The sequence below is a fragment of the Panthera leo genome, chromosome A3 (genome assembly GCF_018350215.1).
Source record: "Panthera leo isolate Ple1 chromosome A3, P.leo_Ple1_pat1.1, whole genome shotgun sequence".
NCBI classification, from domain to species: Eukaryota; Metazoa; Chordata; class Mammalia; order Carnivora; family Felidae; genus Panthera; species Panthera leo.
The window spans coordinates 108,421,649-108,447,545 of record NC_056681.1 but is presented as its reverse complement, the minus strand read 5'-3'; the positions used below and the strand labels follow the sequence as shown (position 1 = coordinate 108,447,545).

At 40.4% G+C, this 25,897-nt stretch overlaps 2 protein-coding genes across 13 annotated transcripts; one reads left to right on the top strand and one right to left on the bottom strand.

Annotated features, from left to right (window-relative positions):
* Window positions 1–3,180: 3,180 nt before the first annotated feature.
* Window positions 3,181–9,278, bottom strand: SRSF7 (serine and arginine rich splicing factor 7). Of its 4 annotated transcripts, none has more exons than XM_042933205.1 (8): window positions 9,143–9,277; window positions 7,943–8,123; window positions 7,528–7,704; window positions 6,586–6,660; window positions 6,404–6,505; window positions 4,697–4,750; window positions 4,122–4,157; window positions 3,181–3,479 (listed from the first exon to the last, which is right to left on the bottom strand). In XM_042933205.1, the coding sequence occupies exons 1-8, from the start codon at window positions 9,168–9,170 to the stop codon at window positions 3,425–3,427; spliced, it is 708 nt and encodes a 235-aa protein (XP_042789139.1). In that variant the 5' UTR covers window positions 9,171–9,277; the 3' UTR covers window positions 3,181–3,424. The 4 variants fall into 4 exon arrangements, with proteins under 4 accessions (XP_042789139.1, XP_042789138.1, XP_042789141.1 ...); XM_042933204.1 differs by having other exon boundaries at window positions 6,395–6,505; window positions 9,143–9,275; XM_042933207.1 differs by lacking the exon at window positions 4,122–4,157 and having other exon boundaries at window positions 9,143–9,278.
* Window positions 9,279–9,322: 44 nt separating this feature from the next.
* On the top strand, window positions 9,323–24,481 carry LOC122216400 (tetratricopeptide repeat protein 39B-like). Of its 9 annotated transcripts, none has more exons than XR_006200875.1 (3): window positions 9,323–9,725; window positions 12,569–12,667; window positions 13,065–13,278. XR_006200875.1 is itself a non-coding variant. In XM_042933200.1 (3 exons), the coding sequence occupies exon 3, from the start codon at window positions 22,503–22,505 to the stop codon at window positions 24,267–24,269; it is 1,767 nt and encodes a 588-aa protein (XP_042789134.1). In that variant the 5' UTR covers window positions 9,323–9,725; window positions 12,573–12,667; window positions 22,387–22,502; the 3' UTR covers window positions 24,270–24,481. The 9 variants fall into 9 exon arrangements, 8 of the variants coding, with proteins under 8 accessions (XP_042789134.1, XP_042789129.1, XP_042789132.1 ...); XM_042933200.1 differs by lacking the exon at window positions 13,065–13,278 and adding an exon at window positions 22,387–24,481 and having other exon boundaries at window positions 12,573–12,667; XM_042933195.1 differs by lacking the exon at window positions 13,065–13,278 and adding an exon at window positions 22,387–24,481.
* The last annotated feature ends 1,416 nt before the right edge of the window (window positions 24,482–25,897 follow it).

The window sequence follows — 25,897 nt, the reverse complement described above, 5'->3', positions numbered from 1 at the left end:
CTTACTCCCTCACATGCGCAAACGTTACTATCAGAGGCCTCCCGTAGACATCCTTTACCCAACACCAACCAATTCCCCCTTTCTCTCCCCACCTCGTTGTTGTCCGAATCAGTTATTACCCACCTGTTTGTTCATTTGTCTCTCCAGAACTTAAGCTCCAGAAGATAAAGGTTTTGTTCATCTGTTTTCCATGGCTAATAGTACCTGGCACATTGAAGGGGCACACAAGTTATCTGCGTCAATTATGCAACATCCAGGAACTAAATAGTATGCAACATAAAAAGAGTGCCATTTTTACGTATAATGGAAGAACTCCAAAATGTTAAACGAGGGAAAACAAGGTGCATCTATTTTGTGTTAAAAGGGAAATGGAGAAAATCTATCCATATTTGCTCAGGCTATATTAATTGGTAACAATGGTTGCCTTTGGGGAGGTAACTGGGCAGCTGAGTCAGGGTTAGGGTGCCTTCTCACTATATACACCTTGAATATATTACCAAGTCAAAAAATGAAATAAAATGGAAAGTAAGTTGGGCCAGTGGCCTGTGGGAAAAAGAACCAGCACTAGATTCAAGAAGCAGCCTAGAGTGCTTCAACAATTAATTGGCTACTGCATTCCACACGTTCCAGTTATCCTTCTATCCGGCATCTTTGCCTCATGCGGTCTGGAAAGAAAATAGCCAAGTTATCAGCAAGTCGACAATGAGTAGAATCATGGGTTGTATTTTCTGATTTTCCCAGAGGGTTTTTTTTAAAAAGGCAATAAGGTGCCTTATTGATAAGAAAACCAAGGGCTTTGAAACAACACATTAAGATTCAAACATTTCCTTTCTTCTAATAGGAGACCAGTAAATGGTATTAACAATCTCACTGAACCCATTTCCTCCTCTGTGAGATGGGGTTACCAGCACTATATTGCTGTGTGGATCTCACAAAATGTCCTTCGACATCTTTACTAGAATGTTAACAGGAAACCTGTAAGGTGTGGGGGGAAAAAAAACCTATCAGGCTTTAAAACTGCCTGCTGGTGTTTCCCTGCCACCCTCCCTTCAAGATCGTTCTGGATATAATAGCTTTAATACTACCGCTTACCAGAAACCTAAGCATCTTCACTCCATGTCTTTGGTTTGTCACTTCTCACCACCTTCCAAACACTCCAAGACCAGCCAGGCCCCTGGTATGTTACTTTGACCTTTACTTCAGGTCTTTCCAGCTATACAATTACTTATACATCCACTACGTTGTACCCTCCCTTCCAAAGGTCTCCAAACAGTTGCTAAGAGCCAGATCTGATTCTTTGCTATTACTCTCCACTCTGATTACTCTTTGCCAACCTGTCAGTTTTAGAGCTTACACTTCCTTTTACACGTACCTTGGAAATCACCATCCCCCTTTAGACTTCAAGATAGGCTACACAAAGATGACAATCACAATCCTACACCACCATCCATTTCACCAAGTCTCAAAGTGATGGCATTTCAAAATTCCCTCAGATTTTTCACCGTCCTTAAGACAGGATATGGCAAGGTGGCAGGACCACACTTTCACTTTATGCTTAGCCTAGCTCCAAGTCCAAAGGAAAACTACCACTGTGAAATCAAGTGCAATCAAGGGTATGTATTACCTACCTCTCAACACCTCTCTGTAAGCAAGAGGACTAAAAGATTCTATGTCCAAAGTACTCAGTGTCTGATGTGTTCAATTAGTCACCAAGTAGTGCCAGGTATTTTAGGAATAAGCCTAGCCTAGTACTGATCAAGTCAGTCACATCAGTTTAGCATTCCCGACACCTGAAAATGCAAACAAAAAGAGCACACTGCATCAAAATGTATCACGTTAAGATGTATACTAACCACAAAGGTACCTGCTGTCAAGCATGTGCAAGGCACTAACCTAGATACCTAGCATTCCCTTTCCCATTAAAGGTTGAACTTCCTGTACTTGTTTCCTAGACCCATTTTTGCCCCTACCCCTCCCTCCTGTCTTTTAGCCTTCTGTACTAATCTCTAGGTTACTGCTTAGTAATCATCCCAAAGCTACAGGATTAATGATTCCTACTCTTGGCTCAGCACTCCCACTTCCAAAAATTGAGTATCAGGGTTGTTTGTTCTCTGCAGATTTATTAAGTGAACTTATCTTTATGTAATACAGAACAATTAAAGCTGACCAAGTGCAACAAATAAGCCTCCCATTTACACACATAGCTTTACACCATTATAATTCAGCCAGTTGTCAAAATTCTGAAAAGAAAATATCCAATCTTCCAACGCACTAGTGATCATTCAGACCAAATAAATTTGATGCAGACCAGTATTCCCTTTTGGAACTGATGCTAAAGAATGCCTGGTAAAAGCTTGACCAGAAAACTCAAAATTAACTATTACTGTCCTACTAAAGATAAAGTCTGAATAAAGAATCTACCAGCTATATTCTAAGATCTACCAGACGCTACCAAAACAACTACATGAAGTGTTGCTAAACGCAGATTTACAAAACTGCTTTAGTCTCATTAACATTTCTGATTGACATCTTTTTTCGGATTGACATCTTTATAATAACTTTGCACCAGCCTGGCAAAATAAAATGTTGGTAGTCAGGAACCGAAAAACCTAGAATGGGAATAATCTCTGCTCGGAATAAGGCAATCCATTTCAAGAGAGAGTATCTGGGCTGGAAAATTTTGCAAAGCTGGTTTACATGAGGTTTTGTCCCAAATTCAGACAATTCTTCCAACATGCAAAAGTTGTGGTATAAAATTAATATAGAAAACAAAAGAACATTGGGTAGAATTTACTAAAATCAGGAGTTCTGATTTGACACCATCTCATCTCATAGCCTGAAAACCTCAATTAGTTACTGTACTAACAAGCCTTTCTTTGGAAGCAGTGATCCTCTAGGTTGACAAATTGAGATCGTTACAGCTTGCTATTATCTAGTAATACCAACTCCCAACAGATTATTTAGGGACTTGTCAGATACACTTAAGCTATTAAGTGGACTTGAGTTCTTATCTTACCCACAGCTCTAAGGATAAAAAGGAATTCCCCAAGTGTATGTATACTACAGCTAATGATGTTCACAACTCAAATGACACCATTAATGAATCTGTATGAATAGTTAATATCAAGGTTTACCCCCTGAATCTTAAACTGAGTATTAACATTGAACACAAATCAAAAATCTAGTTAGAAACATTTTATTTAAATGTGCCAAATAAAAACCCACATTTTCAGACCATAGGATGTTAATACATTCAACAAAAATTTATATTATCTTACTGCTGTGAATTTACAGAGTAATAATCCAGATCCATTTTGATTAGATGGTTGAAATACCCTTCCTAGGTTACACTTTACAGACATCACAAATCCCTTATAATAATGTAAACAAAATAATTTTTCCCTAAAAGGTGAACTTGAGAACTTCAGTCCACTCTTTCAGGACTTGCACTTCTTCGTGGACTTCCTGATGGGGAACGACTAAAAAGAAAAACAATTAAGTTTGGAACTGATTAGTATCTACTAAAATTTACTGTTATGTACAGATCAGGACAAAACTCAATTTCAGTAAACTCCTAGGTGGCCAAAAGTAATATATAGCAGAGATCTAAAAATTACCTAATAGATTTACATACAAATCCTTTGTCCCTGCTTAAGATTAGGCTTCACAGCCTCCTTGCTAAAACCACAAGTTAAAGAAAACTAGTATTTGAATTCTGGGATTTCGATCATTAAGTAGCAAGTCAGTAGTAAGATAATGCTTTAGCTCTAAGATTTCAACCTACAATTTTTTTCCTTCATGTGGGTACTTCATTTATCTGTTGTCCCATGTGGAGGAAAAAGCATGTTTAACGTGAAATTCTACACTTAAAGGTTTACAGGACTAAGCCTCTTAATAATCATCCTAAGGTTTTGTGACTAAATATCCAAACGTTAATCTCAACTTGAAGTGGGAAAAGCAATCATTTAAGAAACTTAGTAACTAATAATATATATATGTATATATATATATAGCACCAATTCTCCAAAGAGCTCAAAGCCTGCAAAGCAAGCAGTAAGCAAACAAACTCTGCAGAGGCCATACTTGACAGTTAAGATTTGGCAACAAATTATTTAGCTTACCTTCTTTTTGGAGATGGAGATCTGGACTTTGATCGGCTGTCAAAACATGAGAAATTCTATTAAGAAAAGTACTACCAATACCTTTCTTATAATCACAGTATCATGAAATGAACCCCCAGGTTGTGCTGAGCTTAATATTAAAAGGTCAGGCTGCAGTTCAACTGAAAGAGAGCCTACCAGTTTTTGCTAACAAAAGCCAATCTTCCAACAACTGTTCTTCATAAAATGAGTGACTACTTTATTGTATCATGATTAATTTTTACACTCTACTTCAAGCACAATGACCTCAGAATGCTTTTTTCCATGCACCTATCAGTTCTAACAAGGCCTCTTAATATAACCCCAAAGTCACAAACTTCTCTCTATAGCTTGACATTTTCTTGTCCAGGAAGTCAGTCAGAATAGGCCATGTACAAACCAAGTTCTAATGTTTGGTTTACTAGTAAGATTCTGTGTTCCCACGAACACCTAGGTTCTGAGTTTACACTTGAGATTTCAACAATCCAAAACACTTTGAACTCTTTGGATATTGGTGCCATATAACTAGAAGAGTATTAATCAGATTTTTACCCTACCTGCTTCTTGGTCGTGAAAGAGACCTGGATCTTGATCTTGACCTCGACCGGGATCTTAATAGAAAGAAAAACGGTATTGTTAGTTCAGAGGAGTAACGTCCTTCAACACCTACTACTGAGCACTACATTAGGTAAACTAAGAACAGAGAAGCTAAAATTAGGCAAGACACAGGGCGCCTGGCTGGCTGAATCAGGAGAGCATGCAACTCTTGATCTCAAGGTTGGGAGTTCGAGCCCCATGCTGGGTGAAGAGATTACCTAAAAAATGTTTAATTTATTACTTAAAAAAAAAACCAAAAGACTAAGCAAGACACAACTCTTAACTTACATCGACCTAAGACTGAACAAATGATTACACTTTCAACAAGCTCGCAATATCAAAATAAAGAAGCACCAGCACTTCAATTATTTGTTTCTACCATACTCAGTGAGCTAGGTTGTCACAGTTCCTGTACAACATTCTTAAACAGTATATAGTATCCAAGAGAAAGAAAAGGTTTTAAGACTGGTATCGTTTGGTTTAGTTGTATATCTCAAAACCAAATCCAACATTACACAGACCCCTAAACTGAGATTTCAATTCTTCAGGTAATAACCTCAATGAAAAGTCACAAATCGGTTAAGACTTTATTCTTAGATCAACAACAAGCTTTCGTGGTTCAGGACCACTTGTCACACAAACTAAATAAACCACAGCCTCTGACATACACACATTAGAGTCCTGCAATCAAATTAATGCATTCATTCATCTAGAGTCCAGAGCTTTCTGGAGTGGACCACAAGTTTCAGAATCCCTGCATTTTACAGATCTTGTGCTATTATTGAACAGCACTAACTCACAATGGCATACACTACTAGTGACTTGACCGTAGTATTTGTCAACTCCTTACATTCTATAAAATCTTACCCATTTAATTTTTTTGATTTACGTATTTTTTTTCCCCGTTTAATTTTTTTTAATGCTTATTTGTGAAACAGAGAGACAGCGCAAGCAGGGATGGGGCAGAGAGGCAGAGAATCTGAAGCAGGCTCCAGGCTCTGAGCTGTCAGCAGAGTCCCACATGGGGCTCAAACTCACGAACCTTGAGATCACAACCTGAGTCTGAAGTCAGATGCTTAACCGACTGAGCCACCCAGACACCTGAATCTTACCCATTTCTGCACCTAATTTAAAGGCCTTCTACAAAAGGAGTCAAAAAACCCCTAAGGTTTCCAATTTGATTTTTAATTTCTTACATTTTAGTGTGTATGTGGTTAAATAAGCCATATCCACCCACATGTACACAACTACTACCCTAAACAACTTCCCAGTCTTAAATTCACCATCTCATTCCAAAAAGGAGAAATTTACGTCTCAACTTGCTTCTAAGTCTACCCCTGGTTCTAATGGGCCTCCAGCAGAAATCAAGCAACTATCACCTTTAACAAGTACTGGAATGACTTGAGAATTTGTGCTTTGGACCCTCCTCTACCATGGCCTCTCAAACAAGCCTCTAAAAATCTTTGATTGGTCTTTTCTTGATCTGTACAATTAGGATAATATCCATTTAGATGCAAGTCATGTACAAATTCAACTTTTAGAAATCAAAATATTTTCTGATGCAAACCACTTCATTTATGTCTTTAAGATAGTCTTAAAGTGCAGTCATTAAGACGTGACAAACCAAATACAAATAAGGGATAGAAAGTGTTACATACTGGAAATACCTCGATCCTTTTATAGAACCAGACCTAGATCGTCTGAGTGAAGCTGATCGTGATCTCCGAAGAGACACAGACCTTGATCTTCGTGGAGATGCTGATCTTGACCTAAGAAATAAATCAAAGCTTAAGTCTTATGTCCAATTAAAGTTTATCAGTTGTTAAAACTTGAGTTAAATATTTCTCACCTCCTTCCCCTGCTCCTGCTGCGTGAGCGAGAGTATCGCCTACCTCTGGATCTCGAATGTGATCTAGACCGTGACCTATTTTATTAAGTTAGAAAAAAAAAGAATGTCAGATGATAACTCGTTTTGAGAGTTTGTGTGCCTCTGCTGAAACCAAATCTCAAACTATTTAAATTTAGTGTCTCATTTGGAAATAAACTCTGGGCCTATTAGTTTTTTTTTTTTTTTTAACTACCTAAAAAAAGATTTGTTAAAAGCTGAATTACATTTTAGAATTACATAATATAAAACACTGTAATGTGTATTTAAAATAAACCTTGCAAGTTTGCAGGTCGACCCTCTTTGGCCCATGGTCTAGTAGATCTAGACGATCTAGAAGTATCTATAGCCGATCGCTGCATCTAGATGTTTTCTTCAATCTAACGACGATCAAACTGACAGCCAAATGAGCCAGGTGAGGCTTGATTGACGCAAGAAGATTTTTCTAGTTGGGAATGTGGTCAATCTGGTGTTCCTCTTTCTAAACCGGAGGGGGCCCCAATTGTAAGCCAAATTTACTGTTACGGCGATCACCGTCTCAAATTTTCTGCCCTTTAAAGAATAAGGTGAAGCTAGGTGTAGATGACTCGAGGGGATCTGGCCTCTTATGCTGATCACCTCAAGGTCTAGGAGGATCTTAATTGTCGGATTTGCAAGGCGCCTCAGCATGATATCATAAGGCTCGTGACATTCTGAATCAAGGCGACTGACTCAAACGAAGAAACCTGAAAGGTTTTGACCAGGTTGATTATTAATATATTAGCATTTGTTTAATTAAACAAAAACTGTAAAATACACCTGTACAATTAACATTCAAGTTTATAGAAAAATACTAGTTTCTGCCTTGCTAATAAAAAAATTACCGATTAACTATTATACCAACCATTCCTTTATTAAAATAAATACCTGCTTCTCCTCCGCCGGCTATAACGATGACAATCATAAGCATAATGTCCCTTTTCGCCACATTCATAGCATCTATCATTGGGATCAAAGGGACGGCGGGCTGGTGGTCTATCAAAACGAGACCTCCGAGGCATGCCTGTTGATAATTCAACTCTCACTCGGGAACCACAAATCACCCTATAAAAGAAAGGCAACAAATTTCTAATGCTAAAGAAAATACAAGTGACTTCTAGATTTAGAAATTTCCACTCTTTAACCTCAGAAGCTTCAGTTCTCTTTATAAACCCTTCCGACTCCAACTTTGCTCCCCTTTCTCAAGTATGTAGAATTAGGATTAACTATTTAGCTAGCTCGCTACCCAGCCCACAGGAATATTCTAATAAAGGCTGAGTTTCATGACCAACATCTTACTTACTTCCCATCCAGGCCTCGCACTGCATCTTCTGCATCTCTGGGATCTTCAAATTCCACAAAGGCAAATCCTGGAGGATTTCTCGCAATCCACACAGTTCTTAAGGGACCATAATAACTGAAAGCCCTTTCTAACTCTCCTTTGCCGGCACCGGTTCCCAGATTACCAACATACACCTTGGTTTCTGTTTAAAAACGCAAATACAAGAACGCACGTTATGCAAAATTTTGCCTAAGTTTGAGTGAACTCTTTGTCCCAAACAGGCCAACCCTGAGACTGTACAATGCATGTTTATTTAATGCTCTATCAAGGATTTAGTCTTAAAACCAGGAATGCTCATAAATTTCCGGAAAGCTAGGCGTAAGGCAAAGTTCTTAACATTCAAACGGGGAGACGACCTCCAAAACACAAGCAGACACGTGGTAGGATATTCCGCGGCGTGGGGCGCGCTCCGCCCCCGCCCCGCCCCCGGGTCCCGGCAGCCCCGGGCGCGCGGGGAGCGCGCGGGCCGGCAGCGTCGGCGGCGGGCGGGCCCGGGCTGGGGCCGGACCAGGAGAGCTGGGCTGCGCCGGCTCTCGTCCTCCGCGTCAACAGCCCCAGGCGCTGGCTCGCCCAGGACTCCAGCTCCCCGCCCCAGAGCCATAAACCGCGCTCGAAAGAGCTAAAAGAGAAAAGAAAGCAGCCGCCAGACGAAAAGATTAGGTCTCCATTCCCACTCCACAACTCGACCGATTGTCTGACGAGAATGCGCAGCTCGAAGCTGCCACACTTTTGTCCAGTCTGAAATTCACCCTCGGTTTTACAGTTGGGACCAGATCTGTCTGCTAAAGTGGCGGGAAAGCGCCAAGGAAATGCGCCACCGTGCTCGTCAATGTGCGCAAAATGGCAGCCGAGGGAGGGGGGGTGGGGGACAGGCGGGCGGCTCGAAGAAGGGCAACAGGAAAACAGTAATCGTGGGCCTGCCTTGGGCTGTGGTGGAAGACGAAAACGCCCAAGAATACGGAACCCACCACAGACCTCCACCCGCCATCCCCAGGCTGCCTTCGACACCCCGCCCCCGCTGCCTCCGGCTTCGTATGGTGTGCGCCGAAGCCGCCATTACGCACGCGGAATAACCGTCTCCCAACCGCCGCGCCAACCCCACGGCCTCGCAATACTCACTATAGTCACAGCAACGTCCCTTACCGGGCCCTGGCCTCTTACCTCCTCCATAACGCCCGTAACGCGACATGATGACTGGCCCGCGAGCTCTGCTCTTTCAGCTCGCAGTGCCCAAGGAATGAGTAATACAAAAGCCACAAGACCAGACCAGTCGCCAACGGTCCCAGCGGCACTACGAGGAAGAGCTGAGTTCGCGCTTATATATGCGGCGGCTGGGTCTCTCTGCGCATGCGTCAGTTCGACGTTCTGCGCGGCACAAAGGAGCAGGGCGGAAACAGTAGAGAAGCCGCGCGGAGGGAACTGATGAAGCTAAGAAGCTGTGTCGGGCGGAGGGATACGTTTCCATGGGAACGCCAGTCTAGCCAGTAAACCCTCGGACTTCCCCGCGGTGTCCCGCCCCCTCCTCTCCCCCTTTTCCTGTACCCTCCTCATTTTCCTTCCCTTCTCCCTCCCTTCTTTTCCCATACTAGGGACCCCCAACTCTAGCAATCTTACTATAGGTACCTCTAAGACCGGCGTTATGAAAGGCTGTAAAATTTAACCGCTGATGTTGCAGCTGTCGCCGCCTTTCTGCTGGGGGACCTGGCCTAAACTGCTGCTCAGTCATCTTTGAGGCTCATCAGAGGTAATCGGGAGTTTGGCCAGGGTGAGAACTCCAATGAACCCCGCCATTCTGTGTAGTGGTCTCTGCACCATGGGCCTCAAAAAGGAGTGGCGCCCCCAGGGACTGCACCGACCCTCCAGCCCCTTCAGAACCAATTTTCATCAACACGGTCCGAGTTCTTGGAGTCTGGGGGACAAAGGAATGGAGTACTCTGTTTTATTTTCCGGTGATACTGAAATTGTGCAAAAGCCCTAAATCCTTAAAGCATTCTAGCTAGTGGCAGTTATGAAATTATTTGCATTTGAAGCACACAGAGTTATTTGTGCTTCCTTTCTAGTGCTTTCTGCTTTGTATTATAGTATCACATCTCATCCACTAATACTCATATCCTGAGCACTGAGACATTGTTAAATTGTCTTTGACTAATAAGCCTTGCTGCTCAGCCACTCTCTTCATAAAATAAATGTAAACCTTTTCTTTAGATAGAATCACTGAAAAATCAAATTTGACTTGATTTTTTATTTTTATTAAGTAATATACAATGTTACATTAGTTTCACGTGTACAACATAGTGTTTGAACAATTCGTTATAGTAAGTACTCCGTGTTCACCATTAGTGATCATCTGTCACACAACTTTATTGCAATATTAATATACTTCCTATGCTGTATTTTTCAGTTTTGATTTTATACAATGTATCTGCCAAACAGATTCAACTTCTTTTTCACCAGCCACACAAACACACACACAAAAGACATTACATCATGAATATTTGGAATATATGAGTTGGATTGGTTCACATGAAAGATGAAATCCTTAGGTATTTGTAGTTTTATGTTTCTCATTTGTAACTTAATGTGATGTATATAGGTATGTGGTACAGAGTACAGGAGAAAGGAGATTTAGTTGGTGAATAAAGTATGGATCCTCTTCTGATAATGCTACAAATTCATATATTTTTTTCAGACTTCTCAAATTATGGAAAGTGTATACATTGCAAGAAAATTCTAGCAAGAAAATAGAAGTTCTATAAAATATGTTATAGTTGTTCTCTCTTAGTCTCCTTGATCTTTGTTATCTACTTAATGGGCAGGGTTCTTCTCAAAGGATTAAATGATAAAGATCTTTTTATATATCCCTGAAAGACATTATCAATCCTGTCAAGCCTCACTAATTTGACTTTCTTTTATTAAGAATTCATGAAAATTGTTGTGGGGCAAACTGTAGGTAACTTATTGAAAGATAGTACTTATTATACTATTAGGCCTCAGTAAATAGTTTTTGTTCTGAATACAAAGTCTGCTATACTAAAGAGAATTTTTAAAGTAACGGTATAAAAATAAGAAAAGAAACAATTTTCCAACTTAAACTGCTTTCAAGCACATTAAAGGAAAAGGGGTAAACCCAGACTGGCTTGCCTGCCTCTCTAGGTGCTTTGATAAGCTAATTGCATGTTATTTATCTCTATTAAAGGAGGGCCAGTTCTAGGCTGGGTTTGCTATCCTAGGCACCATGAAAAAACAATAGTCCCTCATAGAATTTCCACACACTATTATGCTGAACACTCACTCTGACACATAACCAGTTCTTTTCACTAAACATCAATCCAAATCAGGGAGATATTATTGTATGGAGTACTTCTATTCCTACTGATTTCTTTTGAAATCAGTTTCAGCCATATGAATTTTGCCTATAGGATTGTGTGTTCAATTAGGATGACGTTCCCAGATTTAACTGGAATATGAAAGCTACTTAATTCAATGAATATTCTAAGATTTCCTAATATGCAATTTTGAGTAATGCTTAACATGTTACTGTTGTTAAAAACTGATTATGTTATTAGTTTAGGAAAGGGTGAGTTCATTCTTAATCCTTTTACAGCAGCTTTCAAAATTTATCTGCTTTGTCTAGATTCAGTTTTTCCAGAAAAGCATTAAAGAAAAAGTTAACCCTATCATATTTTCTTCTCCATTTTAGTTTCACTTTTAAATCATTGCCACTATTTTAGCTTGCATGTGGAAACCTTAAAACAAAAACAACTTTAGACCTTTTGTACATGTACTATTTTTAATATAAAGAAATGGTCTGTACTTACAAACACTAGTCTTTTAATATGTATTCATGGATGTACTGTAAATTTATGTACTGTGGGTCAGTCCAAAGATCTGTATTCAAGTACAACTTTCTTTTTTTTTTTCAACATTTCATAATCTTCAGTTCTGTCTAGGATGCTCTTATGAAATTCTAGGAAGGAAAAATCCTCAGAGGCATGTTTATAATTCTTTCATATTGTATAAAGAAATTAACTTTTCATTAGCTAAGTACTGAACTACAGTCAGTACTGAAATATGGAGATGGGGTAGGGAGAGCAACAGTTAAAGAACGCTAGTGCCTTGATCAACTTCAAGGAGTGAAGAGCAAAAATGTGATGCAAGAGTGCTCCCCTGATACAAATAATACCTAAATGCGTAGTTTAGGAGTATAAAACAATCTAGGAAAAATGAGGCTTTCTGAGGAATGCCTGATTGTATTAAAAAGTGTGAAACTGTAAAACCATCCAACCCTAACCAGTTGTGTCAATTAAGTTGCTCCTTCTCTAAAGAAGGATTAATGAAACTAATTAATGGTCAGCTTGTTGTCTTAACTAGGAAGAGCTAGACCAGTGTGGACAGTCGAGCAATTCATTCAGCACAGATAGGAGAGAACCTATGTTATCAGCCAGCTCCCAGTTGTATTTAAAGATGCGCAAGACCATTGACTTCCCTTATTTAATATTTGGATACTGACCTTCTAGTCCCTGGAAATGAATATTCTCTACTGTAAAACAATAAAAATGATTTTTGTTCACGAATCTTTTCCTTAAGACAGGCGGTGGGTGTAGTGATGAAGAGGAGGAGCTCCTGGAATGTGCCAGAGTTGGGTTTGAAGCCGGGCTCCACTATTGGATAGCTGCCTAGCCTTGAGTAAGTAGCTAATCTCCGCCCACTTCAGCCTCCTCATCTGCAAAATAGGCTTTGATAGTAGTGGCCCATCTCAGAGAGTTGTTAGACATAGACAAGGTAAATCAGGCAAATAACATTGCCCACTGTCTAGCACATATTGAGTGCTCAAGAAATGTTAGGAGGAGAAGGGGGAGGAGGAGAGAGAGGAGCAGTGGTTTGATTAACCTTTGTCAGTTGCTCAAAGTTTGATATGACTTGGGTGCACTGACAAAACTGAAGTTTTGTTTGGGCAAAGCTGGGGAGAAGACCCTGAAATATGGTGACCAGCCTTACGTAGCCACTCCGAAGACATCTTTGTCTCTTCACTTACCGACCTCTAAGTGGAATTGTCACTTTTCTCCTTTGACCCTGTCCACAGAGACAAAAATAATCTGACGCATATAAGAAGCAACAACTCAGAAGAAGAAATTTTCTTCGTGAAAAGTATATCTACAGGAATCCGCAAATCAAATGCTGAAACCTTCTTAAAGGTTCTATGCAAGAGCATTTGTCTGTGGAATGGGGAGATAATGTATTCATGAGCAATGGGGAGATTGTTGCTTTTTATTACAAAGTTTAGTCTTTGCAGCTAATTTCTATAAGATTACACCTTTTTTTAAAAAGGCAAGTAGAAAACCTATTCTCAAGCCAGTGACAAATGGGTACATACACTGCAACTCAAATAGACGAGTTTAGACTGCATATGAAAGAAGTGGTTTGGAACACAGAGAAACAGGAGGAATTGTATTAAATCATTAGTCTAACCACTTCGTTTTTCAAATGAGACAGACCAAGAATTGTAGCATGGCGAATGCAGTGGTTCCCAAATCTTCCCACAAGGACTGTCAGAACTTTGATAAAAATATCTCCCAATTCCAGAAAAATTGGAAATATTGCCAACCACTCTTTCCTGAAAAAGCCATCTTTAATTCTGTGACTATGTCTTTCTTACTCTTTTAAATGTTCCTCTTCACATTTTTTTTTTAATTTTTTTAACGTTTATTTATTTTTGAGACAGAGAGAGACAGAGCATGAACGGGGGAAGGTCAGAGAGAGGGAGACACAGAATCTGAAACAGGCTTCAGGCTCTGAGCTGTCAGCACAGAGCCCGACGCAGGTCTCGAACCCACGGACCGCGAGATCATGACCTGAGCCGAAGTCGGCCGCTTAACCGACTGAGCCACCCAGGCGCCCCCACATTTTTTTTTTAATTTTTTTTTTTTTTCAACGTTTTTTATTTATTTTTGGGACAGAGAGAGACAGAGCATGAACGGGGGAGGGGCAGAGAGAGAGAGGGAGACACAGAATCGGAAACAGGCTCCAGGCTCCGAGCAATCAGCCCAGAGCCTGATGCGGGGCTCGAACTCACAGACTGCGAGATCGTGACCTGGCTGAAGTCGGACGCTTAACCGACTGCGCCACCCAGGCGCCCCAAGAATGTGAAGTAACACAGTATATCTGAGGGTCAGCTTGGCAATACGTTGTGTCCTTTCTTTAATAAAGCACATTTATAGCCTACACACACACACACACACACACACACACACACACACTTTAGAATACATAGAATTTCATTCTTTCAAAATATCCTTTAACTTTTCACTAATTCAGATATAACACTTATAATTAGTATATAAGTTTTATTTTATTTATTTATTTATTTATTTTTAATTTTAACTAGACTTCACACCCAATGTGGGGTTTAAACTCAGGGACCCTGAGATCAAGAGTTGCGTGCTCTACCAACTGAGCCAACTGGACACCCCAATTAGTGTATAATTTTGATAATAGTACTGAATATGTTAGCCTGCGTGTTCTTCCTTTGGAAAAACATTCTCCAGCAATTTGCAAATCATTGGTGTAGAGTATAATTCCCCACAGTCCGTGATCACTTCTCAGCCTGTGTTTACAGCCATATTCCAGCATAAATATGGTGAAGTGGCAAAAGCGTTGAATTGGGAAGTCCGACAACATACGTTCTCATCTTTATTATTAACTAATCATGTTATCCTAGATCTGTCACAAACTTTCTGGGCATCATTTTTCTCTCATATCAAAAGAGAGCTCTAGCCCCAAATATCTTACTAAACGTTAGTATTCATTAAGCATTTACTATGTGCCAGACACTATACTAAGTATTTTTATTTATTAACTCTTTTTTTTTTTTCACTTTACAAATAAAACACAAACTGTTCATTTTGGGACAAACCTCTGCCGCTTTCCTTATGCTATTCTTATCCTTTAATATTAATATTCCTTGAGGGGCGCCTCAAGGGTGGCTCAGTCCATTAAGCGTCCGACTTGGGCTCAGGTCATGATCTCACGGTTCATGGTTTGAGCCCCACATTGGGCTCTGTGCTGACAGCTCAGAGCCTGGAGCCTGCTTTGGATTCTGTCTCTCTCTCTCTCTCTGCCCCTCCCCCACTCATGCTCTGTCTCTCAAGAATGAATAAACTTAAAAAAAAAAATATATATATATATATATTAATATTCCTTGATTGTTCCTACAAACAATTCTACCTATGAAAGTCCTACTCATAGTTTATTTATTTATTAAAAAAATTTTTTTTTAAACATTTATTTGTTATTGAAAGAGAGACACAGAGCGTGAGCAGGGTAGGGGCAGAGAGACGGGGAGACACAGAATCCAAAGCGGGCTCCAGGCTCTGAGCTGTCAGCACAGAGCGCGATGCGGGGCTTGAACTCATAGACTGCAAGATCATGACCTGAGTGGAAGTCATTGGCCCAACCAGCTGAGCCACCCAGGGGCCCCACCTACTCATACTTTAAAAACTTAACTTAAATGTATCACTTCCTAGAATCAGGAAAATTAAGTGATTTGCCCAAGGTCGTCCAGCTACCTCTTTCATGAATACAGCCTGAGTTAATGAAAAGAGCAATGACCTGGGATTCAAAAGACTTAAAATTGAATCCTGTCTCTGCGATTTACTACTTGGTTCCAGAAAAATCACATAAATGCTTTATACATTCATTGTCTCATTTGTATTCATTCATAATATACATTCAAGGATACTTTGAAAAATGATTCAAAGCTAATAATCATAATACAATTCAAATTTTTGAATTATTTTGGACAGCAGGTTGTATATTCTGTATTTAGTTCAATTATTCCATTGGATCACATGGATAAGATTACTAACCATGTAAGGGTACCTGGCTGGCTCAGTCAGTAGAACATGTGATTCAATCTTGGAGTCATGAGTTCAAGGCCCACATTGGGCATGGAGCCTACTTAGAAACAAAAAACAAACCCCACAAACCACAAAAATATTATCCATATGATATTAAATTGAAAATGTAAAAACTTTCTTAAATTATAAAAATAATTTACTTATGTTGTAGAAAATGGAAAATACAGAAAAGCAGAATGAAAAAAAATCCAATCTTTTGAAAAACAGAAGTTAGCTCATGCTGTACTGTTGACAATGACTGTGAGGTCTGCAGTCCCACTACCTAGGTTTGAATCCTGTTCCTACACATACCAACTATGATTTGGGGCAGGCCACTTAACTTCACTTGGACTCAGTTTCCCCATGCATAAAAGAGAAATGACAGTAATACCCACCTCATACCATTGTGAGAATTACATGAGATAAAGCATGCAAAACTATTACAAGCTTTTTTCCCCCTGATTATAAGTAATATGTTTATAGAAATTATATAAAATAGGAAAAAGCACAAATACCAGGCTATGAATTTTGTGAGGGCAGGGCGCAAATCTACCTCATTAACCAATGTATGCTAGTTCCTAGCATAGTCTTTATCATATAGTAGGTACTCAAAATTTATTGAATGTTGATAAGTTGATAATTATTGTTGATAATTATTGAATGTTGATAAGTTGATAATTGTTGAATGTTGATAAATGTTATCCATAATGCCACCACTCTGATATCACCATTATTAATAATCTGGAATTTATAGTTTCAATTTTTACGTATGCATATATCACTTCTTTGAAAAAAAATTATATAGTTTTGCAAATAGTACATGTTATGGTTAACTTTATGTGTCAACATGACTGGTCCACACAGATGCCCAGAATTTGGTCAGACACTATTCTGGGCGTGTCTGTGAGGGTGTTTGGATGAGATTAACATTTGAATCAGTAGACTGAGTAAAGCGGATTGCCTCCCCAAATGTGGGTGGGTCTCATCCAATCAATTGAAGGCCTGAATAGAACAAAAGGCTGAGCAAGAAGGAATTTCTCCTATGTGACTGCCTGAGCCAGGACATCAGTCTTTTCCTGTCTTATGACTCTAACTGAAAAATTAGCTCTCCTTGGATTTTGAGCCTGCCAGCTTTCAGATTAGGATTTATACCATTGGCTCCTGGGCTTCAGTTTGCCTTTTACAAATCTTGGGACTTCTCAGCCTCCAGAATTGTATGAGCCAATTCCTTCTTTTATATATAATTTTATATATATCTGGTATTGGTAATGTTTCTCTGGAGAACCCCAACCAATATAGTGCATTACACCATAAACAACTTGCCAAGTCATTAAATACTCCACAACATTATAGTATTGGCACGGTATTCCATTTCATCAATATCCTCTCTTGTAAGAAATTTAGATTATTTTCACTTTTTGTATTATAAATAATGTTGAAGTGTATATAACTTTTATAGATATTTATGTACATCCCTGATAGTTTCTTTAGAATAATTCCATAAGTGAAATTGTTGGGTCAAAGAGTATAAAAGGGGGGGCCTGGGTAGCTCAGTCGATTAAGCATCTGACTCGATTTTGGCACAGGTTACGATCTCACAGTTCATGGGTTTGAGTCCCATGTTGGGCTCTGCACTGACAGCACTGACCTGCTTGGGATTCTCTCTCCCTCTGTCTGCTCCTCTTCCCCTCAAAATAAATAAATAAACATTTAAAAAAGGAGTATAAAAAAATATTAAAGCTTTTAAAACATGTTGCCAAATAGCTCTCCAAAATGGTTGTAGCATTTATATACCCACCAAGAAGTCCACAAAAGTACTTGGTTCTCTGCACCTTCATTAACACTGGATGAATTTTTTTAATCTGCCAAATTTCATTTTTAAGATGGGTATATAATTTTTTAATTTGTATTTTATTATTTACAATGAGATTCAACATTATGCTAATTGGCAATTCATTTATACCCTTTGCTGATTTTTCTGTTGGGGTGTTTTTTTTTAGTTGAGTTTTAGGAACTCTTACTATGTTAAGGATATCAATTCTTTTTCTTTTTTTTAATTTTTTTTTTAACGTTTATTTATTTTTGAGACAGAGAGAGACAGAGCATGAACGGGGGAGGGGCAGAGACAGAGGGAGACACAGAATCGGAAGCAGGCTCCAGGCTCCGAGCCATCAGCCCAGAGCCCGAGGCGGGGCTCGAACTCACGGACCGCGAGATCATGACCCAAGCCGAAGTCGGAAGCTTAACCGACTGAGCCACCCAGGCGCCCCTCTTTTTTTTTTTTTAATGTTTATTTATTTTTGAGAGAGAGAGCACAAGTGAGGGAGGGCCAGAGAGAGAGACACACACACAATCTGAAGCAGGTTCCAGGCTCTGAGCTGTCAGCACAGAGCCCAACGCAGGGCTTGAACCCATGGACCACAAGGTCATGACCTGAACTGAAGTCACTCAACCCACTGAGCCACCCAGGCACCCCAGGACAGCAATTCTTTGTAGTATTCACTGTTACATGTTTCTGAGTCTCATAGTTTTAACAGTTACATGGTTACTTCGTTTTAGATTTGTCTTAGTGTATATAAATTGAAAACTGTCCTAGCCATTCAACAAATGCTAATTTTGGGGCACCTGGGTGGCTCAGTCGGTTAAGTGTCTGACTTTGGCCCAAGTCGTGATCTCACAGTTTGTGAGTTCGAGCCCCACATCAGGCTCTGTGCTGACAGCTCAGAGCCTGGAGCCTGCTTCAGATTCTGTGACTCCCTCACTCTCTGTCCCTCCCCCATTTGCACTCTGTGTCTCAAAAATAAATAAACATTAAAAAAAATTTTTTTAATGCTAATTTAGTTTAATGATTGAGTGCCAATCATTGTACTTGGTGATGAAGATAGATATACATGATGCAAAAAGAAGACATATTTAAAAAAAAAAAAAAAAAAAATATATATATATATATATATATATATAGCAAGTGCTAGGATAAAGGTAAGCACAAGACATCATGGGAACACATAGAATGTTCACTATCTTAGACTGAAAGAAGAGATCAAGAGACTTTCACATCATCTACATCTCTGCTCAAATGTGACGTTATTGGGGAGGCCTTCCCTGACTGCCCTACATAAAATACCAAGTACCTCACACCCCATCACTCTCTAAATTCCTCATTCTGTCTTAATCTGGTTTGCTCTTCTTTATAGCAAAAATCAACTGCTGACATGTTATTTATTCCTTTGTTTATTGTTTTCCATGGGAGCCAGGTCTTTGTTTTGTTCACTGCTGTATCCCCAGCACTAAGAACAGTGCTTGGTATTATAGAAGGAGCTCAATTCAGTCTGTATTGAATGAATGACAGAAAGGAAGTCTCTTGTATTTAGTGCAAGAGGTTATTCTCATCTTATCCAAGGCTACTCGTTCCTGCACTTGTGCTCTGTGCATCCCCCTCTGCTTTCTTTTCATTGAATTGTTCCTCTCTGTACCTTCAGCCTCTCCACCCAAGCCCCCTACTTGACTGATCTTCCTGGCTTAGTATTACTGTTCCCTAATCCATTCTCACTAGATTGATCCATTTTTTATTATTTTTTAAGATTTTATTTTATTTTTTTTTTAATTTTTTTAACTTTTTTTTATTTATTTTTGAGATAGGGAGAGACAGAGCATGAACAGGGGAGGGTCAGAGAGAGGGAGACACAGAATCTGAAACAGGCTCCAGGCTCTGAGCTGTCAGCACAGAGCCCGACGCGGGGCTCGAACCCACGGACCGCGAGATCATGACCTGAGCCGAAGTCGGCCGCTTAGCCGACTGAGCCACCCAGGCGCCCCAAGATTTTATTTTTAAGTTATCTCTACACCCAATGTAGGGCTCAAGTTTACAACCCTGAGATCAAGAGTTGCATGATCTACCAACTGAGCCAGCCAGGCACCCCACTAGATTGATCCTTTTAAAAGTAGACAAGCAGGGGCACCTGGGTGCCTGGGTGGCTCAGTCGGTTAAACGGCCGACTTTGGCTCAGGTCGTGATCTTACGGTCCGTGAGTTCGAGCCCCGCGTTGGGCTCTGTGCTGATAGCTCAGAGCCTGGAGCCTGTTTCGGATTCTGTGTCTCCCTCTCTCTGACCCTCCCCCGTTCATGCTCTGTCTCTCTCTGTCTCAAAAATAAATAAATGTTAAAAAAAAATTTTTTTTTAATAAAATAAAAAAAATAAAAGTAGACAAGCAGATGGGGTGCCTGGGGGACTTAGTTGGCTAAGCATCCAACTTTGGCTCAAGTCATGATCTCACAGTTTGTGAGTTCGAGCCCTGCATTGGGCTCTGTGATGACAGCTCCGAGCCTGGAGCCTGCTTCATATTGTGTCCCTCTCTCTCTGCCCTTCCCCCACTCATGCTCTGTCTCTCTCAAAAATAAATAAACATTAAAAAAATTTTTTTCTTAAGTAGACAAGCAGAGGTGCCACTGGCTCAGTCTTAATTCTGGCTCAGGTCATGATCTCACACTTGGTGAGATTAGAGCCCCATGTGGGGCCCACCATTGAGCCCCACATCGGGCTTTGCACTGAAGGTGCAGGGATTCTCTCCCTACTTCTCTGTCTCTCCCCTGCATGCATGTGTGTGCTCTGGGGTTTGCTCTCTCTCTCTCCCTCTCTCTCTCTCTCTCGCTCTCTCAAAATAAACTTAAAAAAATAAAGCATACATTTTTTAAAAAATAGACAAGCAGACAGGTAAAGACATTTCAGGTAGAACATTTTAGGCACAAGAGTGATAGGAGGATGACTCCACCTCTATCACCAAAAGCTGTGGGACTCCCACACACAGCAGTCTACATCCCACACCTCATTTAAAACAATTTGAGGGGCGCCTGGGTGGCGCAGTCGGTTAAGCGTCCGACTTCAGCCAGGTCACGATCTCACGGTCCGTGAGTTCGAGCCCCGCGTCAGGCTCTGGGCTGATGGCTCGGAGCCTGGAGCCTGTTTCCGATTCTGTGTCTCCCTCTCTCTCTGCCCCTCCCCCATTCATGCTCTGTCTCTCTCTGTCCCAAAAATAAATAAAAAACGTTGAAAAAAAAAAAATTAAAAAAAAAAAATAAAACAATTTGAAAAACAAAATAAAATAAAAAATAATTTGGCAAGCACCTGCTATGTGCCAGACTATGGGGTTGGGGGGAAGTGTATAGAATAATATTGAGTATTGAGTATTTCCTATGTATGCCAGGTACTGTCCTGACCGCTTTACATATATTAATTTACCTAATCCTGCCAACCACTCTTTGGTAGAAGTACTATTATTCCCTATTTGCACGTGAGGAAAGAGGCACAGTGAGGCCAAGCAAATGGCAGAATCAGGATTCAAACCTAAGCAGTCTAACTTCACAGTCTGTGCATTTGACCATGCTAGTAACAAGCCTTGTTAAAGAATGTCCAGGGTCATTTGGAAGACGAGAGGTACTGCATTCAGCAAGTAGATCTGACAGGGTTTTGGAGGGGGAAAAAAAGAGAGAGAGAGAGAGAGAGAGAGATCTAATGTGGATGATAGTATCAACCATCTAGAGAGGGAATACAAGAGTTGGAGGAGGAAGAGATGGCCTGTTAGGGATCAATAAATAACATCCCTTTTCCTGCCTGAGTTCAGAACCAATGGGATCCAGATGCAGGAGTCAGGCAGAAGGACACCAAAACATGACCTTTTTGATTAACTTGATCGTTACTGTGATTTCAGACGTGATGGGCTGCCAAGTGGGCTCGCTGATGCTTTACCCCCTAATTAAACAGATTTGCCCACCTGGTCCCAGGCGCAGCTGGAGAGCAGAAAAGACAGGCTTCCTGGTTTTTGGTTTCAGACTTTGAACAGGCCAATTCCAGAAGGAGGAATTCAGAAGGCATAGAGCAACACTGGTCCAGGTTCTTTTATCTGTTCCCAGTCAGAAGTCAGCCCAGAATATTCCTCTAGCAGAAAAGTCCCCTTATGAGAACATCAAGAACAAGGAGTTTGGGGGGGGGCGGGTAGGTGAAATAGGGAGAGGTTAGTGAAAAACAATACAAAATTTCAGTTATAAGATGAATAAGGTCTGAGGATCTAATGTATAACATGGTGACTAAGTTGATAACACTGTTTTGTGTAAGTGAAATTTGCTGAGAGTAGAAAAATGTTCTCATTTCCCCCAAACCATCATGTTACATACTTTAATTATCTTCCAGTTTTGTCAGTTTTACCTCAATAAAACCGAGGGGGAAAAAATAGGGAGTGTGTCAACTATAGTCAAACATGTTTCTTTTAAAGGGAAGGAGCCTTCCTCCATTAACATTTCTGAAAATGTGTATTATCGACAAAAGAACTCTTTTTGTTTGCAAATGATTTGCTTCACATGTTTTCTATATATTACAAATGATTTGAACTTTTCAGAAGTACTACTTCTAGGTAAATAAATTATCTTCACACACCCCCCCCCCCCACCTTTGTCTGGCATAGATGAGAATATCCTAATGCTACACCCACACTATTAGTTTGTCTGCCTCGGTTGTAGCAGTGACACTTCAGGCCGTGGAAGAAGTGAGCCCAGTCGGGAGAGCAGGAGCTACCCTCACTGCAGCCACATCGCTCCCCTTCAAATATTTCCCGTCTCAAAGTAGGGAAGCAAAGATGTCCGTTACTGTAAGTAAAAGAGAAAATGATAAAGGGAATGACTTGACATCACGTGTCCTGAGTAAGACAGAAGGTGACGAGGAAAAGTTTGAAGTTGCCTATGAAATGATCCCTGTGGCCACAACCATGAACCTAAAATCTTCCCTGGAAGAGTGCACAACTGGATTGTATTTATTTCTAAATAACAGATTCTCAGATGCCATAAATCTCATTCATCCATGGTCGAAAACCAGCATATACCATGCTCTAATCTATAATATCCTTATGGTTGTCAAGGCCGTTTTGACTTTTGATCCACAGGATATACAGACTGGAATGGCTACTGCAAAGGAAGCTTTGAAAACCTGTAACAATTTCCGAAGAAAGTCTAGGATGATGAATTTTTCTCATCTCGTGAGTAAACAGGGAATAGAGACTATCAAAGAGGAGGAACTGCATGCTGAAGTCTGCTACGCGGAGTGTTTGATTCTGAAATCCACTGTCACATTTATACAGGATGACAGTATGCTTGGTTTCCTTAAATGTGCAATCAACATCGGGTTAAGTTACCAAATATACAAAGACTGCCAACAGGTACTGACACAGATGCCTAACAACCACAGCAAAACCTACAGACACCTGGTTAAAGGAGTAAAATTTGGACTTGGAGCATTCAATCTGCTATTATCACTTGTGCCACCAAAGACACTTAAACTACTCAATATTGTTGGATATTCTGGTGATAGAGAGGTAGGCTTGACTCTGCTTCACGAGAGTGCATCCAAATCCCATATAAATAATATCTTAAGTGTTTTGACTCTAGTCTTTTATTACACGTACATCTGTGTAGCTATTGGTGCTGAAAAGGGTCACAGTTCTGCTGTAGAGGATCTCTTCCTAATCTACCTCCAGAAATTTCCAAACTGTGTCATACTTAAATTTTTTCAGGCACGTTTTAGTATGCTGAAAGGAAATTTTGAAAATGCCCGGTTAATATTAGAGGAGTGCATTTTTGTTCAAAATGAATGGAAGCAGGTTCATCACCTCTGTTACTGGGAACTCATGTGGTGCCACATCTTTCTGCGGAATTGGAAGCAGGCTCACCACTACGCTGATCTACTGTCTCGTAACAGCAGGTGGTCTAAGGCAATATACATGTACAGTAAAGCTATGCTACTCTCCTTGCTCCCTTCAGATTCTGTGAAATCAGTGAGTGAGGATGTAAGCTCTCTCTTCTTGAAGGTGGATAGCCTGAGAATCAAAATTTGGGGAACTTCTGTGCCAATAGAAAAGTTCATCGCCGAGAAGGGGCAGCGCTACGGCACCACCACAGGCTGGTTTACAGCACAGCCCATTCTGGAGTTCATTTATGCCTGGAGTGGTTTCCGAGTCATGAGCAAAAAACTTGACCTTATTTCAAGCTGGCTGTCGATAATTGATAAAGGAGAAGACCTCTTACGAAAAAATCCAAATACCGAGTATGGCACAGATGACATAAGTCTGTTAAATTTGCTGAAAGGTCTGTGCCTGAAACATTTGGGCAGATATTCAATGGCTGAGTGTTACTTTAATCGTGTCCTTCAGAAGGAGAAATTGTTAAAATATGACCACTATTTGGTGCCATATACTTACTACGAACTAGGAATTCTCTACTATCTAAAAGGAGATTATGACAGTGCAACAAAAAACCTAGACAACATAAAAAACTACAAAGACTATTCCATGGAAGCTCGATTACAGTTTAGGGCTCACATAGCCCTTGAACAAATAGCTAAAGAAAAGTGATGGTTTTGACACAAAGCATGGTTTTGTTTATGATGCGTGAAGTAGCTGCAACCAGCAAGAAAACAGGTAGAAAAATCATTTCTTTGTGGAAGAAATCCAAGGAGAGACAGCTGCTAAGAATCTGATCAGTAACAAGTAAGAAAGGGATTGGCCATTACTTTTCCCTCTTTCCTTCTCCATACCTATAAAATGCAATGTCTTAGACTGGCAAATGGAGTGATGCCCATTCTTGAAAAAGAAAAGGCAAAGGATGTATAGTTGACCGTTGAACAACATGGGGGTTATGGGCGCTGACCCCACGCAGTCAAAAATCTACGTATAACTTTTGACATCCCCACAATTTAACCGCTAATAGCCTACTGTTGACCAGAAGCCCTGCCAATAACATAAACATATACTTTACAGGGCTGTACCATATCAAACAAAAAATCCAGATGTAAGTGAACCTGCACAGTTCAAACCTGTGTTGTCCAAGGGTCAGCTGTACATTATAAAGTAAACCCTCCCTTGGAGCGCATGGGTGGCTCAGTTGGTTAAGCGTCCGACTTCAGCTCAGGTCATGATCTCATGGTTTGTGAGTTTGAGCCCCACGTCAGGCTCTGTGCTGACAGCTCAGAGCCTGGAGCCCGCTTTGGATTCTGTGTCTCCCCCTCTCTCTGCCCCTACCCTGCTCATGCTCTGTCTCTCAATAATAAAAGTTAAAAATTAAAAAAAAAAGTAAACCCCCTCTCTTATATGTTATGAATTTCTCAATTACATTAGATAACATTTTCAAAAACTCAAAAAGCATTTTTTAACCTCTCACTAGATAATGTATACAACTTGCAAATAAAACATGAGAAGTAGCTACACTGGGAATCCCAGTGCCTTATACATGTTTTTACACTCAAAAGAAAGAAAAAAACATTTAAGGTCTTTACTGACATTTCAAAACAATGATGCACTGAACAGCACAGACTCTGACTGGTTTTCCCTCTTACACAGTAATTTTTTTTAATGTGTATTTATTTTGAGAGAGTGCAGGCATGAGCAAGGAGGGGGCAGAGAGAGAGAGTGAGAATCCCAAACAGACTCTGTGCTGTCAACGCGGAGCCTGAGTGGGGGCTCAATGCCGTGAACCGGGAGATCACGACCTGAGCTGAAATCAAGAGTCAGATGCTTAACTGACCGAGCTTACACCGTAATTTTTAGTGGCTTTTTATAGCAGAGAAGATATTTTCCTCTGTGTGATCAGTAGTCTGTTTTACCTTTTTCCCTAGGAAGCTCAAAAATGGGTCTATAATTTGCCATAGAGTAGAGAAGAAAAAGCCTCCCCCTTCGCCCCCCCCCCCCCCCCCCCCGCCAACTCTTTGAAGATACCTGGAGGAGGAGGGGAGAGAAGATAGATAACACTGGGTAGGAAAAAAGAAAAGGCTAGTCCTATGGAGGGAGATTTGAGTTACTGCCCTGCCTTCCCTCAGTTACCCTCCCTAAGATATAAGGAGCTACAGCTTAATTAAACGTGTGTGTCTATCCTGTTGCTGTTGCCAGTGGGCTAATCTAAGAGTATATAGCAGCTGTAGGCATGGGGCTCAGTATTGCTTTACCTGCCTTGGGGATAGACCATTCAATTTCCAGAGCATTAAATC